This window comes from Chiloscyllium plagiosum, unplaced genomic scaffold (assembly GCF_037043375.1).
Source record: "Chiloscyllium plagiosum isolate Xiang-an unplaced genomic scaffold, Cpla_swu_hap1 HiC_scaffold_2, whole genome shotgun sequence".
Lineage (NCBI taxonomy): Eukaryota > Metazoa > Chordata > Chondrichthyes > Orectolobiformes > Hemiscylliidae > Chiloscyllium > Chiloscyllium plagiosum.
In genome coordinates this window covers 644,241-662,027 of record NW_028270140.1, presented here as the reverse complement: position 1 = coordinate 662,027, position 17,787 = coordinate 644,241, and the positions used below count along the sequence as shown (strand labels likewise).

The following is a 17,787-nucleotide window of genomic DNA, read 5'->3' as shown; positions in this document are numbered from 1 at the left end:
TTATAGAAGTTTATAAAATTATGAGGGGCATAAATAAAGTGATTAGGAAATGTCTTTTTCCCAGGGTAGGTGGGTCCAAAACTAGACGGCATATTTATAAGATGAGTAGGGAAAGACTTAAAAAGGACCTGAGAGGTAACTTTTTCACATCGACGGTGGTGCGTATGTGGAACAAACTGCCAGAGGAAATGGTAGAAGGGAGTACAATTGCAACATTTAAAAGACATTTGGACAGATACATGGATAGGAAAGGTTTCACGGGATATAAGCCAAATGCAGACAAATGAAACTAGTTCACTTTAGGAAACCTGCTTGGCATGGATGAGTAGGGCCAAAGGGTCTGTTTCCATGCTATTTGACTCTATAACTCTGTGACTTACCGTAATAAAAGCAAAATACTATAGCTACTGCAAACTTGAACCAGAAACAGAAAATCCTGGAGATACTCAGTGGATCTGACAGCATCTGTGGATCGAGAAAATGAATTGTCTTTTCAATCTGATACGACTGTTCTTTTATGTTCTGAAGAAGTCATATCGGATTTGAAACTTTAACTCTGTTTCTGCCTCCACAGATAATGCCAGACTTGTAAATCGTGCCATGACAGCTGGTGGAATTTAATTTCAGTTCATAAAATCTGGAATTAAAAGCCAATCTAGTAACGGTGAACAGGAAGCTATCATTGACTGTCACAAAAACCTGTCTAGTTCATTAATACCCTCTGAGGAAGGAAACCAACCTTCAATACTGATGAAGGGTCACTGGACATGAAATAGTAACTCTGTTTCTCTCTCTACAGTTGCTGCCCAACTTACTGCATTTTGATTTTTATTTCAGATTTTCTTTACCCTTAATCTTTTGTTTTTAATCCACATTCCTTATCTGACCTACATGTTGATTCTTAACTGCCCTCTGAAATGGCCTGACCACTCAGTTCAAAGACAATTAGGGATGGGCACTAACTGCTGGCCTTCCCAGTGACATCCACAAGCCTTTTAATTTCTGTCCAACTCTGCATGATCTTTGTACAGTTTTCACTCCTGCTAAGGCAAACTGTCTCAGTTATATCCAGCAAATGTCTTTAGCTGGTAACTGAGATCAGGAAACCTGTCTGATATGTATCCTGTCCCTTCCAGAGACATGTTCAGCTTGCAGTGTGGCTGATCTGCTGGTATCTTGTATAATATTTCATCAATTACTGATTTCTTTCACAAAAACTATTTCTGCACCGACTTCCTGCAAGAGTATTCATCGCTATTATTTTTAATTTGTCATATGTCCCAAACTTCACTTGCAAATTTTCACATCAGTGGTACCTAGTAACATAGGAATTTGGAGTGAGAGTCTCAATTCAGCCCTTTGAGCTCACTCCACCATTTAACATAGCAGATAAAGTTTCACCTGAATGGCAGTTGGAGTTTGAGTTGAGCTAAGAAGTGGCAGATGGCATCCAACCTGGATAAATGTGAAGTGATTCATTTTTGGAAGGTTGAATTTGAATTCTGAATGCAGGATTAAAGACAGGATTCTTGGCAGTTTGGAGGAACAGCGGGATTTTGGGGTTCATGTACATAAATCCCTCAAAGTTACCACTCAAGTTGATAAGGTTGTTAAAAAGAAATACGTCATTCTGGCTTTCATTAACAGGGGGATTGAGTTTAAGAACCGCGAGGTTTTGCTGCAGCTCCATAAAACCCTAGTTAACCACACTTGGAATATTGTGTCCAATTCTGGTCACCTAATTATAGGAAGAATGTAGATGCTTTAGAGAGTGTGCAGAGGAGATTTACCAGGATGCTGCCTGGACTGGAGGCTTGTCATATGAAGAGAGGTTGAGTGAGCTCGGGCTTTTCACACTGAAGAGAAGAAGGAAGAGAGGTGACTTGAAAGAGGTGTACAAGGTAATGAGAGGCATAGATAGAGTAGATGGCCAGAGACTTTTCCCCAGGACAGAAATTTTAGGGTGATCGGAGGAAGGTATAGGGGAGATGTCAGAGGTAGATTCTTCATACAGAGAGTGGTGGGCGCATGGAATGCACTGCCAGCAGTGGTAGTAGAGTCAGAGACATTAGGGATATTTAAGCGACTGCTGGACAAGCACATGGCTGGCAGTAAATGGAAAGGTGTGTAGGTTAGGTTGATCTTAGATTAAGATAAATGATCAGCACAACATCGTGGGCTGAAGGGCCTGTACTGTGCTGTGCTGTTCTATAATCTATAAGGGCTGACGCTATCCCGGTCTCAACTCCATTCTCCTGTCTGTTCCCCCTGACGCTATCCCGGTCTCAACTCCATTCTCCTGTCTGTTCCCCATCGCCCTTTATTGTGCTTTTCATCAGAAACATATCTATTTCTTTCTTGGATTTGTTAATTGATTCTGCCTCCACTGCACTCTGGGGCAATGAGTTCCACAGATTCCCAACCCTCTGAGAGAAGTAGTTTCTCTTCATCTCAGTTTTGAACCCACCTCCTGTCACTCTATATCTATGAACTCTTGTTCTACACTTTATCACAACAGGGAACATTTTTTCAATGTCCACCTTATCAATCCCCTTTAGCATTCAGTGTAGTTCTATTGGGCCGAATGGCCTACGCCATACAATATGATTCTCTGATGCCTCAATTATATATTAGAACTTTCATTGGTATTCCAAAGCTGTGCCAATCTACTTTTCCATGATCTTATCCATTATTATCCATTTGTCCTTGTTAATTACCGTAAATAAACTGAACCGAGTCAGCACATCTACAAATCGTAATAGATCTAACAGTAGTAGACTCACCAACTTTAAGGGGATTTAAATGGTCACTGGATAGATGTACAGATGAAAATGGAATAGTGTCGGATAGATGAGCTTCAGACTGGTTCCACAGGTTGGCGCACCATTGAAGGGCGAAGGGCCTGTACTGCACTGTAATGTTCTATATTCTATGTTCTATGATATTGCAATCCTTGTCCATACTTTCAAGTCCATAACCACCACTTAATTACATTTCCAGTCAAATGGAATGCTTTCAAATGGGCGTGATGGTGTCTTCTGATACTTGAGATATATGCCACATGAAGATGTGATTTGCTCAACAAGGAATTCATAATCATTATCCACAACTCCGACATCCTTCAGCAGAATCTTTAAGTTTTGTGATAATGGGTGGGTTATGTATACGCAACTTCCTAATCGTTCATTTCTTGTTAGCTAGACGCTTGTCTCCAGAGGTCAATAATAATTCTTGTCCTTCTCATTTTGATTCTTCAATGAAATATGACAACGTCCTGATCTAGTGAGTTGTAAATTTATAATGTTACCAAAAACAAATGCTGTGTCATTCTCACTATTGATTTCTAATATTTTCACAAGAACAGAGGCTCTTCTTCATAAAGAAAATTCAATCCAAACACTTTACAGTCTCTCAAGTAGAATTGGATGTTTGCCATTCTGATAATGAGTCAGTTGTTCTGATATATAACTGAACTACAGTCTTCAGTTCCACTCTCTATTGTCCACTCATCTCCATTTCTGGCCTTTCTCAAACCAAATAGAAGAAAATATAATGAATAATTTGTGCAGAAGATGTGGATATGAAGAATGCTGGATCAGCCATGAATCTATTGCATGGCAGAGGAGGCTCAAGAAGTTGAATGGCCTACTTCTGTTCATGTTTTTTATGGTCTTAAGTCAATGTCAGGGGAGGCGATGGCCTAGTGATATTATCACTGGATGGTTAATCCAGAAATCTGGGTAATGTTCTAGGGACCTGGGTTCGAATCCTGCCATGGCAAATTATGGAATTTGAAGTCAATAAAAATCTGGAATTAAGAATCTAATGATGGCCATGAATTCTTTGTTAATAGAAAAAAAATTCATCTGGTTCACTAATATCCTTTAAGGAAGGAAACTACCATCCTTATCTGGTCTGGTCGACATGTGACTCTAGCCCTACAGGTTGTTGCTTAAATGCCCTCTGGGCAATTAGAGAGCTGGTCTAGCCAGTGATACCCACATCCCATGAATGAATTTAAAAATCTGTGTGATAGAAGGATTAATACTGTGGAAATGTCTGGTGTTAGTCGGGGTGACCCAGTTGATTCAAAATAGATAACAGATGAGTTAACTCAGCCACATTAGAGAGATTTAAACAATCCTTGGATGAGCATATGGATGATGATAGGATAGTGTAGGGGGACGAGCTGAGAATCGTTCATGGATTCGCTGTAACAGCAAGAGCCAAAGGGCATGTTCTGTGCTGTATTGTTCTGTGTTCTATGAGTTCCTGGGCCAATAGGACTTATCCTAGGATTCTCTGGGAAGCCAGGGAGGAGATTGCCGAGCCATTGGCTTTGATCTTTATGTCGTCATTATCTACAGAACTCGTGCCAGAAGAATGGAGGATAGCAAATTTTGTTCCCTTGTTCAAGAAGGGGAGTAGAGACAACCCTGGAAATTATAGACCTGTCAGCTTTACTTCGGTTGTGAGTAAAGTGTTGGAAAGAGTATAAGAGATAGGATTTTTAAACATCTAGAAAGAAATAAGTTGATTAGGGATAGTCAACATGGTTTTGTGAAGAGTAGGTCATGCCTCACAAACCTTACTGAGTTCTTTGAGAAGGTGACCAAACAGGTGGATGAGGGCAAAGCAGTTGATGTGGTGTATATGGATTTCAGTAAGGTGTTTGATAAGGTTCCCCACAGTATGCTGTTGTACAAAATATGGTGGCATCGAGTTGAGGGTGATTTAGTGGTTTGGATCAGAAATTGGCTAGCTGAAAGAAGACAGAGGGTTATGATTGATGGGAAATATTTATCCTGGAATTCAGTTACTAGTGGGGTATCGCAAGGATCTGTTTTCAGTCCACTATTGTTGTCATTTTTATAAATGACCTGGATGAGGACATAGAAGGATGGGTTAGTAAATTTACAGATGGCACTAAGGTCTGTAGTGTTGTGGGTAGTGATGAAGGATGTTGTAGATTATAGAGAGACATAGATAAGATGCAGAACTGGACTGAGAAGGGGCAAATGGAGTTTAAGGTGGAAAAATGTGAGGTGATTCACTTTGGAAGGAGTAACAGGAATGCAGAGTACTGGGCTAATGGTAAGATTCTTGGTAGTGTAGATGAGCAGAGATATCGGTGTCCAGGTACATAGATCCTTGAAAGTTGTCACCCAGGTTGATAGGGTTGTTAAGAAAGCATCCGGTGTGTTAGCTTTTATTGGTAGAGGGATTGAGTTTCAGAGTCATGAGGTCATGCTGCAGCAGTACAAATCTCTGGTGCGGCCACACTTGGAGTATTGCATACAGTTCTGGTCACTGTAATACAGGAAGGATGTGGAAGCTTTGGAAAGGGTTCAGAGGAGATTTACTAGGATGTTGCATGGTATGGAGGGAAGGTCTTATGAGGAAAGGGTGAGCGACTTGAGGCTATTTTCATTAGAGAAAAGAAGGTTGAGAGTTGATTTAATTGAGAGATATTAAATAATCAGAGAGTTAGGTAGATTAGGCAGTGAGAGCCTTTTTCCTCAGATGGTGATGGCTAGCACGAGGGGGCATAACTTTAAATTGAGGGGTGATAGCTATAGGACAGATGTCAGAGGTTGTTTCTTTACTCAGAGAGTAGTAGGGGCATGGTACGCCCTGCCTGCAACAGTAGTAGACTCACCAACTTTAAGGACATTTAAATGGTCATTAGATAGGCATATGGATGAGAATGGAATAGTGTTGGATAGATGGACTTCAGATTGGTTCCACAGGTAGGTGCAACACTGGGGTGAGGTGGTGAACGGCCTGTACTGCATTGTAATATGCTATGTTCTGTAGTGTTCCATATATCTTCACACCATCAGGTATAATTCTATCATTAGGATCTGTGATAGATGCATGAACAGCTGTGGGATTTATAGCCACCACCACCACCTTCAAAAATACAGAGTGGTAATCATCAAAGTACCCTCTAATTTGTAGGGGGAGTGCAATTTGTTTAAGTATGCATCCTCTTTAACATGTTTTTTGCTTCTGCTATATATGGAAACATGGATAACCTGTGTATGGGAACGTTTCGATTACTGTACAGTTTAGAGGGACATTTCGGGAATCGCAACCATTCTCCACAGCTTTGTTGGTGCATACTGAAATGTGCAGAAATCTGTCTGCCTAATTCCAACTTCAGCAACCCAATGGCCTTTGGTCTCTTGTGCTCACGTTGCTTAGTTTGTGCATGATCAGTTGTGGGGATCCTCTCAAGTATCATGAGCGACATCTTTGGAGTGTAGCTAATTCTGTTGAAGGTACAAAGATCTGAAGGAGACAAGGCAACATGGCAGCTTCTGGCACAGACATTTATGAGTACCTTCCACAATATAAGTTATGATTAGAGTGGATCCTTTTCAATTGTGAGAAACTGCAGTTCAATCTAATGATGGCCAAGCATATGCAATCCATGATGGCGTACATCCACGAGTCCAATCACTGTCGAAATTTTGAGAACCATCTCATTCTGATTGGACTTATCATTAGCAAAATACAAACAGGTGAAGGTCTTGGCAAACATGATATCTACTAGGCAAGGGATACTTTGTGTGCAAGAGATTGTGAAATCTTACAGATGTCACCAGCAGATGGAAAGAGCGAGAGTGAGAGGACGTCTGGTTTGGTGACCACAGCAAGACCTGGGCACCTAGCTTCTAGCTCTAGGAAACTCCTGAAAAGCTGGTCCTCAGACTGCTTGCTCTGTGCTGAAGGTATCCCCTCCCTCCTGTGATTCAACAAGAAACTGGGGAAAGGTTATTGCCCCAAATAATCTTTGTGTTATTTGTGCAGCTCATCTGAGAGTTATTTCCATACTGTAGTGAAAGCTGACAAATGATTTCCACAATGTTGGAAATCACTTCCAAAGCAACGAAAATACACATTTAGAACAAACCTATGAAGAAAAGCCTTTCATTTAAACAAACTTATATCTCAATAATCGAAGGCTTTCCCAGCTCACCAGCAGATTCATCGCTGAGCTTCAAAGTTCCACTCCGAGCTCCAGTGGCTGCCATGTTCCCAAGAACAGAGAAGCTCTACAGTGTGAATCAACCTACCCATTCCACTGATGTGCATACACAAGTCACTATCTATTTTCTTAAAATCATTATTGCAATTTTACATTCAGCAATTTTGTATTGTAATGTGGAAAATTATTAAGAGTTGCCTGTGACTATTAATCCATTTGAAAAGAGGTCCTTCAATTAAAATATTCTGAGAATCAATGCTATAAAATTAATTGAATTTATGGAGTTCGATAGAAGAATGCTCAGACGTATGGTTTGATTTTATCTTCGTTTAAACAGCAATTAATATCGGCAATTTCCCCAAAGCTGCTCCTGCTCTGCCTACTTACATTTGGCATCTGATAATGATCGAGAGCAACTAAAGGAAATTCCTGACCTCAGTCAAGCAATTGATTGCTTATTAAACTCCAGAATGGAGCCCACATTACCTGGCCTAGTTCCCAGTAAGTCTATTGGTTGCATACTGAGTCTAATTCCTGGAGTAGCATTAAGATGTCCTCATGGCAAACTCCCAATGTAGTGCATTGACAGACAGGCATAGAACTCACAATATCCTGAATTATTTTCTGCGTTTTGACCTCTGGTATTCAGCAGTTGTACCACTGGATATAACTTCACAGAGCATGTACTGTGCTCACTCCACACACTTCCCTGCTAATACGGTGGTCATAATTTTACAGACATAAAAAACCCTGATTTTAAGGCACGGATTACGGCTCCATCTGACGGTAGGCCCCTTTCAAGGCAATATTGGCCAAATTGGGAGCAGGATGTGAGTTTTTTTTCTGCATGATTTTCACAATGCTCCAACCCTTTCAACTCAGTGGAGCCAGCAAATAATTACTCCAACACCTCCTTCGTTAGTCGTCTTTATATATATCGAACCTGTAATCATGCAGCTTCATGTAGCTGTCATTCATTATACAAATCAATACCTGTGAACCACATAAGACCAGGTAATATCATAACATCAGCTAACAGGAAACATTCAGCATGGAGCACAGTTTGCCAAAAGGCATATTTTGTTGCGCTTTGCAATGGAATTTTTCAACAACCTAATAATTGCTTTCATAAGTTGGATTATTTAAGCAGAATCACATTTTTTCGATGTATGTTTTTTGTTAACTCCAGTTTTAAATTATTTGGGTACCAAATTGACACAATAAATCAATATATTTAAGAAATTTGTTCAAGCATCAGGCTGAATGATAAATAAAGTATTGAGTACTGTTAAAGATTAGTCTCAAGCGACACCAGTATGTTAAACATACAAGATTTTATGTAAATTGCTTTTTTACTCCTGTCTTAGCTTTAACATTGACACTGGAGCAGGCTATTCAGCCTCTGGAACCTGTTCAGCCATTCAATTAGATCATTGTTATTCCAAATTTTAACTCCATCTATCAGCTTTGCTTCCATAGTTGTTATTGCCCTCACCTGCATGTAATTTGTCATGTCCTTCATTGCTAGAGGGATGGAGTTTAAAAATAAAGAGGTTACGCTGCAGCTGTACAAGGTGCTGGTGAGGCCAGGCCTGGAGGACTGTGTGCAGATTTGGTCTCCTTATTTGAGAAAGGATGTACTGGCACTGGGCGGGTGCAGAGGAGGTTCACCAGGTTTATTTTGGAGTTGAGAGGATTGGCTTTTGAAGAGAGATTGAGTAGACTAGGACTATACTCATTGGAATTTAGAAGAATCTTATAGAAACAAATAAAATTATGAAGGGAATACATAAGATAGAAACAGGCAGAATGTTTCCACTAGCAAGTAAAACTACAACTAAGGGGCATAGCTTCAGAATACGTTGAAGCAGATTTAAGACTAAGTTGAGGAGGAATGTCTTCACCCAAAGAGTTGTGAATCTGTAGAATTCTCTGCCCAGTGAAGCAGCTGAGGCTACCTCGTTGAGTGTTTTAAGGCAAAGATAGAGAGATGTTTGAACAGTAAAGGAATTAAGGGTAACAGTGAGCAGGCAGGTACGTGGAGTTGAGTCCACAAAAAGATCAGCCATGATCTTATTGAATGGCAGAGCAGGCTCAAAGAGCCAGATGGCCTACTCCTGCTCCTATTTCTTATATTCTTGTTTATTGCCCATTCCTTATTACACTGGATAATCCAGTATTCAAGTTAGGGTCTAACCTGAGCTGTATCTGGTTATGACATAAATCCTGGATTGAAGAAGGGTCACTGGACCCGAAGCGTGAACTCTGATTTCTTTCCATAGACGCTGCCAGACCTGCTGAGCTTTTCCAGCAATTTTTGTGTCCTTTGTTTTCCAGCCTCGGAACAAAGGCCAACTGTTAATTAGATATTTAAATTATTTTGTAACTGTCCTTAGCTTTTAGTGATTTGTGAACTTACACCTCAAGTCTCTCTGCTCATTCAAAGTTCCTCATCATTTACGCATAGTCACCATTTATCGAATATTCTGAACTGATTGACCTCATGTCTTCACTTAGTCAACACCATTTCATACAGTTTTCCCCATGCATTGAATCTGTCAATGTCCCTTCGCAACATTGTGATCTCAAGGATTTTAAAGGAAGCAGACAAAGGCTTGCTAACTCAACATGGATTTGTTCTCATTTTGCAAGACGTAAATAAGTTCTTTAATGACTTTACCATTATAGCTAAGCACTGCTTCACAGCAACCATTAACTGGAAAGGTGTAGCTTCACACACAAAGGATCTTGATCTTTGATGGTGGAATGTGTAAAATGTGCAGCCACACTGAACTGTCATGGACTACAGTAATAGCTTTTTCCTGAATTTAGAAAGAAAATTAGTATTAAAATTCTTGATTTTCAATTTGTGTTCTTTTCGTTAAGTTTGCCAAACTCTCTGTTGCTCTGAAGTTGATCTATGTGATTTACTTTTAAAAGACAATCTGACATGACAAATTGCACCTCACTTTGGGCAACCCCAAATTCAGAAAATCTTCTGAGTTTCCTCTTGCATCGTAGTGCAACCTTGCCTCATGGAATCCCTGCAGTGTGGGAGCAGGCCATTGAGCCCATTCCAATGCCCTGAAAAGCATCCCATACAAACCCACACTCCTACCCTATCTCTGTAACCCTGCATTTCCCAGGGCTAACCTACCTAGCCAGCGCATCCCAGATACTACGGCCAATTCACCCGACCTGCACATCTTTGAAATCTGGAAGGAAACTGGAGCACCTGGAGGAAACCCACACAGACACCAGAGGCTGGAGTTGAACCTGGGTCCCTGGAGCTTGAGGCAACAGTGCCAACCACTGAGTCACCGTGCCACCCTGGTTGCTCAATTTTGCCTCAAATTCTTCTGGGAAAACCCACCATCTACTTTAGACCAATATTTCCAACATCATGTTCAAGTGAGCTCACCTCGACAGGTGGGCAATGTGAACTTGAATTAGAGGGCTAGTGTCCCTACTCTGAGCCAAAAGACCTGGATTCAAATCCCACTTGTTCCAGAGCTGTGTCATAACAGGTCTGAGCAGGTTGATTTGTTTTTAAAACCTGCATCAAAGTTTGAGCTGATAGCTTAATAGAATTGTCAAATAATATAAACTCTTCAATTCAATAACATTAAAACAGGTCTGAGCTAAGACAGAGTTCTTCGCCACTGTATAAAGAATTACATAAACTATATAAAGCACTCTATTCTTGTGCCTGGGTTACAGTGACCAAGAGAGTCTCATAATATTTTGTTGAATTAGCAAAAGACCAATTGCCGATATTTCACAGTGGTTGTTACTGAAATGCACAGGTGGGGAATGTCAACTGGGAATAGATTTTTTTTTAATTTAATGTATTTTCAAATCAACCTGTTCAGAGATGTTGTTACACTTCTGGAGGAGATGTTATACCACACCTCTGGAGAAGGTGTTGTTACACACCTCTGGAGCAGGTGTTATTACACACCTCTGGAGAAGGTGTGGTTACACACCTCTGGAGAAGGTGTTATTACACACCTCTGGAGAAGGTGTGGTTACACACCTCTGGAGAAGGTGTTATTACACACCTCTGGAGAAGGTGTTATTACACACCTCTGGAGAAGGTGTGGTTACACACCTCTGGAGAAGGTGTGGTTACACACCTCTGGAGAAGGTGTGGTTACACACCTCTGGAGAAGGTGTGGTTACACACCTCTGGAGAAGGTGTTATTACACACCTCTGGAGAAGGTGTTATTACACACCTCTGTGGAATGTGTTGTTACACACCTCTGGAGAAGGTGTTATTACACACCTCTGGAGAAGGTATTATTACACATCTCTGGAGCAGGTGTTATTACACACCTCTGGAGAAGGTGTTATTACACACCTCTGGAGCAGAAGCTATTACACACCTCTGCAGAAGGTGTTATTACACACCTCTGGAGCAGGTGTTATTACACACCTCTGGAGCAGATGTTATACCACACCTCTGGAGAAGGTGTTGTTACACACCTCTGGATCAGGTGTTATTACACACCTCTGGAGCAGAAGCTATTACACACCTCTGGAGAAGGTGTTATTACACACCTCTGGAGAAGGTGTGGTTACACACCTCTGGAGAAGGTGTTATTACACACCTCTGGAGAAGGTGTTATTACACACCTCTGGAGAAGGTGTGGTTACACACCTCTGGAGAAGGTGTTATTACACACCTCTGGAGAAGGTGTTATTACACACCTCTGGAGAAGGTGTTGTTACACATCTCTGTGGAATGTGTTGTTATACACTCTGGAGAAGGTGTTATTACACACCTCTGGAGAAGGTGTGGTTACACACCTCTGGAGAAGGTGTGGTTACACACCTCTGGAGAAGGTGTTATTACACACCTCTGGAGAAGGTGTGGTTACACACCTCTGGAGAAGGTGTTATTACACACCTCTGGAGAAGGTGTTATTACACACCTCTGTGGAATGTGTTGTTACACACCTCTGGAGAAGGTGTTATTACACACCTCTGGAGAAGGTATTATTACACATCTCTGGAGCAGGTGTTATTACACACCTCTGGAGCAGGTGTTATTACACACCTCTGGAGAAGGTGTTATTACACACCTCTGTGGAATGTGTTGTTACACACCTCTGGAGAAGGTGTTATTACACACCTCTGGAGAAGGTGTTATTACACATCTCTGGAGCAGGTGTTATTACACACCTCTGGAGAAGGTGTTATTACACACCTCTGGAGAAGGTGTGGTTACACACCTCTGGGGAAGGTATTATTACACATCTCTGGAGAAGGTGTTATTACACACCTCTGGAGAAGGTGTTATTACACACCTCTGGAGCAGAAGCTATTACACACCTCTGCAGAAGGTGTTATTACACACCTCTGGATCAGGTGTTATTACACACCTCTGGAGCAGAAGCTATTACACACCTCTGGAGCAGAAGCTATTACACACCTCTGGAGAAGGTGTTATTACACACCTCTGGAGCATGTGTTGTTACACACCTCTGGAGCAGAAGCTATTACACACCTCTGGAGAAGGTGTTGTTATACACCTCTGGAGCAGAAGCTATTACACACCTCTGGAGAAGATGTTATTACACACCTCTGGATCAGGTATTATTACACACCTCTGGAGCAGGTGTTATTACACACCTCTGGAGAAGGTGTTATTACACACCTCTGGGGAAGGTGTTATTACACACCTCTGGGGAAGGTGTTATTACACACCTCTGGAGCAGATGTTATACCACACCTCTGGGGAAGGTGTTATTACACACCTCTGGAGAAGGTGTTATTACACACCTCTGGAGAAGGTGTTATTACACACCTCTGGAGAAGGTGTTATAACACACCTCTGGAGAAGGTGTGGTTACACACCTCTGGAGAAGGTGTTGTTATACACCACTGGAGAAGGTGTTGCTACACACCACTGGAGAAGGTGTTGTTACACACCTCTGGATCAAGTGTTATTACACACCTCTGGAGAAGGTGTTGTTACACACCTCTGGAGAAGGTGTGGTTACACACCTCTGGATCAAGTGTTATGTCACACCTCTGGAGAAGGTGTGGTTACACACCTCTGGATCAGGTGTTATTACACACCTCTGGAGCAGGTGTGGTTACACACCTCTGGAGCAGGTGTTGTTACACACCTCTGGAGGAGGTGTTGTTACACACCTCTGGAGAAGGTGTTGCTACACACCACTGGAGAAGGTGTTGTTACACACCTCTGGAGCAGAAGCTATAACACATCTCTGGAGGTGGTGTTATTACACACCTCTGGAGAAGGTGTTGTTACACACCTCTGGAGAAGGTGTTGTTACACACTTCTGGAGAAGGTGTTGTTACACACCTCTGGAGAAGGTGTTATTACACACCTCTGGAGAAGGTGTTGTTACACACCTCTGGAGAAGGTGTTATTACACACCTCTGGAGAAGGTGTTATTACACACCTCTGGAGAAGGTGTTGTTACACACCTCTGGAGAAGGTGTTGTTACACACCTCTGGAGAAGGTGTTGTTACACACCTCTGGAGAAGGTGTTGTTACACACCTCTGGAGCAGAAACTATAACACTCCTTTGGAGAAGATGTTATTACACACCTTTGGAACAGGTGTTATTACACACTGCTGGTGAAGGTGTTATTACACACCTCTGGAGAAGATGTTATTACACACCCCTAGAGCAGATGTTGTTACACACCTCTGGAGAAGGTGTTATTACACACCTCTGGAGAAGGTGTTATTACACACCTCTGGAGAAGGTGGGACTGGAATGTAGGTCTAGGACATTATCACTTTACCACAAGAGAGCCCTTGACTGAGAACTGATAAACCTTAGTTCATAATTGAAGCACCTGTTTATACTTGTTGAAGTACTGGCTACTGAAGAATAATATTGGAGGACAACTGATATCTATTGAAGGTACATCAGTGTACAGAAGCAAAAGGTCTCCGGGGTGAAAACCCAGGAATGGGTTAAAGATTCAAAGGGAAGTTTGGAAATTTAAAATTGATGTTGTCAATATGACTCAATTTCCTTTTCTTTCACTTTTATTTCAATAGCTGCTTTGACATTCAAATGTTTGAAGGACCAGTGGCAAGTGTATTGCAAAATAATACGAGAGACGAACCTCTGTCAGGACATGAGGTGGTATCAGCGCTGCTGTGAGACCTGTAGAGACTTCTATGCACAAAAGCTACAGCATAAGAGTTGACATCACTTTTCACATCAGCACCAAACTTATTTTTTATAAGTACAATCTAATTTATGAAAATACAGAACTACAACTTGTTTAGACCAAGGTACAGATGTATTAGGTATAATTTATTCATTCTAATTTATTATTTTTGTTTACCAAGATTTTTGGAGTGTTGTTCAGTGGTTATCAGAATCCAGATATTTTAACTTTGTATATCTAAGATGTGTCCATTCATTGTAAACCGATAACTTGACAACTGTCGCAATGTAGTTCATGCATAAATGACTCATGTCCTCATGGATAATGTGGCATGAGCTGAAGTTAACACTCACTGTAATCATTTCAAAGACTGTAGGGAAAGCCTGTAGCAAAATATTGAAGTTCTCACTATGCATTCAATAGTGCCAATTATATTTGCTTGAAAAACAGTGACTTGAGAGTGAAACACTGTGGAGTCCAACACTGAATTATTTTTGCAACTTTCAGGTACTGTCTAAGGTTCTACAGTCTATGAATAAACAATAAATGTCAATAAACTGTAAAATGTCACTATTAACAGTTTACCTTTAGACTTTTGTAAAGTACTTTTTGTAAAGTACAGAATGGAACATTGTGACTGTTTGTATACAGCAAGCAAACTATTCTCTCACAAATACTGAAAATAAAATTCTATGAATTTTAGCTTGAAATATTAATTTATATCAGCAGTGCATGGGTACATACACCAAGTTTCATGTTTTCTATTTTGCCCAACTCTGATCTCTTGTTTGTAAATGGCTAAAAATCAGGGTTAATTGCGGTAAAAGAAAAGGAAATGTTGCTAATGCTAAAAATCAGAAATGGTGCTAGAATTACGCAGCATCTGTACGTGAGACAGCAGGTCAAGAATCCACCACATCATGACCACTGCTTTGTAACTTTCCACATGCTGTTGGATTTGCTGTGCATTTCAAGAATTTCCTGTTTTGTTTTAAAATGTTTTAAATAAAATATTTTAATTAATAATTTGAGAGAAGAAGAATAAAAAATGATAAAATATATAATGTCTTTATGTAGAACATGCTTTGGATGTGAAAAAATACTGAGGTAAATGGTTTAGATGTCACTCTAGTCTCAGCAGAAATGTGATGCGGTGAATTCCCATCTGGTGCTCTTGTCTCAGTTGACCATTGGCTAATTGCTCCCAACTGTGGCAATGCAACAGAGGTCATGCCTCAATAAAGCGCTGAATTGCACCCAGCCACTCCCATAGAGGAGACCAAGGACAGAATAGCAATGAAATAAGGGCACAAAATATTTTAGTATTTTCACTGTAGTGCAATGAGACCCAACAGTAAGCAAGCTTTTTTTTCAATTACTCTTTGTTTATTTAACTAGAAGCCCAAAGCAGCCTGTTCTCAGAAGACATGAGCCCTTCTGGACATTTCAGAGGCATTACTCATAACATTTCTGGATTAACTTGAGGATGCGCCTCTCCTAAAGCTCAATAAACTACTGGTTCCACCAAATGGGGAAGGAAGAATAATCTCTTGATCATTACCTTCCCCTATTACCTAGCAGTGTAATTTTATGGTGACTGAAAAAGGGTCAGAAACTTGTTGAACCAGCTATTTTGATCTAATTTCTGACTCTTTCACTAAAATTACACTCCAGTTAATGTTATTATCAGCCATCAGCTTTTTTTATACGTTAGGTTACATTTGTTACAGTTCTTTGCAATGAAAATATTTAAAAGCTTAGTTCTTGAAATTAATTTGTGCAATATTAGCATACAAGCACGTGTATTGTTATTTAAAGTCTGCTATCCTAATTGAGGACTTAATTCATTTAAAATAAAATACATCTATTAAAATAATAAATAAATTTTGTCACATAATTTCAAGAATTTGTGGCAGATTACTGTTTTAGTAACATTCATCACATAGATTATAATCCTCCCCTCATCACATATTGGAGCGATTTACAGCAGCTGTTTGGCCACATTGCCTGGTAACCCACCTCTTAAAGGTTTTATTTGTAAACTGTGTTCCACTCTCTGCCACATATATTGAGGTCCGATGCTTAGTTTTTACAGGGATCCCAAAGCAATCATTCAACTTCCCTCTCCTCTTTATTCATTTTTCGTCCTTAATGATAGCAGAGCTCCTCACCCAGCTGTCACTATGTATTTAATGCTAAAATGACTAGGCAATGCATTCTTGCAGTTTTTATCATTTTGTCCCCTTAAAAGCCATTATTTTGAGCATGGCTATCATTTTCTGAAATGCTAAAGTTGTTTGGTTTTAGCTTGAAAAATTAAGAATTTGCTTTTTTATTTTTAATAAATTAATTATTTAAATATGAATCACCTTGACGACACAGGAGTAACCAACTCCTATTGATGGCGTATTAGCTTCTGTGATATTGATTTACAGATTGCAGGTTGAGCAAGTTTACAGCCAAAAATTGTTAACATTGTCTCTGTACCAGGATCCTGCTAATCAAAATAGTGTCCTTCCAAAGTTTGTGACTGCAAGCTTGACAGGGTGGGCACTTTTTAAACTTACTGTTAATCACAATGATGCAAGCTTGTTTGTGCCTATATAAACAGACTCTAGTAATTAGACAATGATGTGAAAAAAATACATATTTACTTTGAGAACTCTTATTCCCAGTGTGTAGACATTAACAAAGCTGAAATACTGTAATTCAAAGAAGCAAGCTGTTGCTGAAGCTGCTTATCTGTCTCCTTGGATAGAATATATAAATAAAAATGCCAAGATCTCCCATATAGATAGCAGTCTAACTCATTTGTATGATGAATAGAATTTGGTGAAGTCTCCTTTGTCATCAATTGAAAAATATTCCTAGAACTAAACAGTCTTTGGCATTTGAAGCAAGTTAAGAGATCTGTAACTGGATTCCATCAGGTAGCCCATCTTGGTTTCATATTTCCTTTTATTTGAAGAGTAAGTTGCCGATTATTTTATTGAAATAAGTAATTTCATATCTACTTGCCTGGAATAATTTAAACAATAAAAGTGGTTATTTGTCAGGTTTCTAAATTGATTTTGTTTTTACTTCAGGTGCTATTACTTGAAATATTTGTGTAGGACTGAGTGTAGATCTTTAGAGCTGTAATATTTGGAATAATTCCCTTTATTGTTGTATTGTATTCCTTGCTTTTAAATAAAAATTTGAAGTGCCAAGTGTAATGAGATTTGCAAACTGTTACATAATTGTGAAAGTTTATGTATTTGACCAACTATGCTGTATATTTAATGCGTCTTAGCACCAGGCATCTTCCCAAATTCTCATTCCTGTACATTCGTAAAATAAATAATGTATTAAAAAGGACTTGTTTTCGAAGTTTGTTTAGAACATTTTATTTGCTAATCCAGTTGATTGTCTGTGTCAAAAAATCCTTAAATATTGTCACATTAAGAACAATTCTGCCGTTCCTCACCTGGATGAGCACAAATATTTATCGCACTAAAAAGAATGTACCGCCTGGTGCCAAGGAGTAGTTAAACTGAAACTCTACGTTAGTTTGGTGTTTCTCTCCCTCCCACTTTCTGTAACCAAAAAGAAAAGGCAGCATGAGGAGGACAGGCAAAGAAACATTTATAT

At 39.9% G+C, this 17,787-nt stretch overlaps 1 protein-coding gene across 3 annotated transcripts in view; it reads left to right on the top strand.

Moving 5' to 3' along the window:
- LOC122563838 (A disintegrin and metalloproteinase with thrombospondin motifs 19-like) overlaps positions 1 to 17,526 on the top strand; it is a 567,067-nt gene extending 549,541 nt beyond the window's left edge. For 2 of the 3 annotated variants that reach the window (XM_087994240.1, XM_087994226.1), the window contains one exon: positions 14,042 to 17,526. In XM_087994240.1, the coding sequence (XP_087850366.1) occupies positions 14,042 to 14,193 (152 nt within the window). In that variant the 3' untranslated portion in view covers positions 14,194 to 17,526. The remainder of the gene's footprint in view (positions 1 to 14,041) is intronic. The other variant, XM_087994230.1, reaches the window with a different exon arrangement.
- Positions 17,527 to 17,787: the final 261 nt, after the last annotated feature.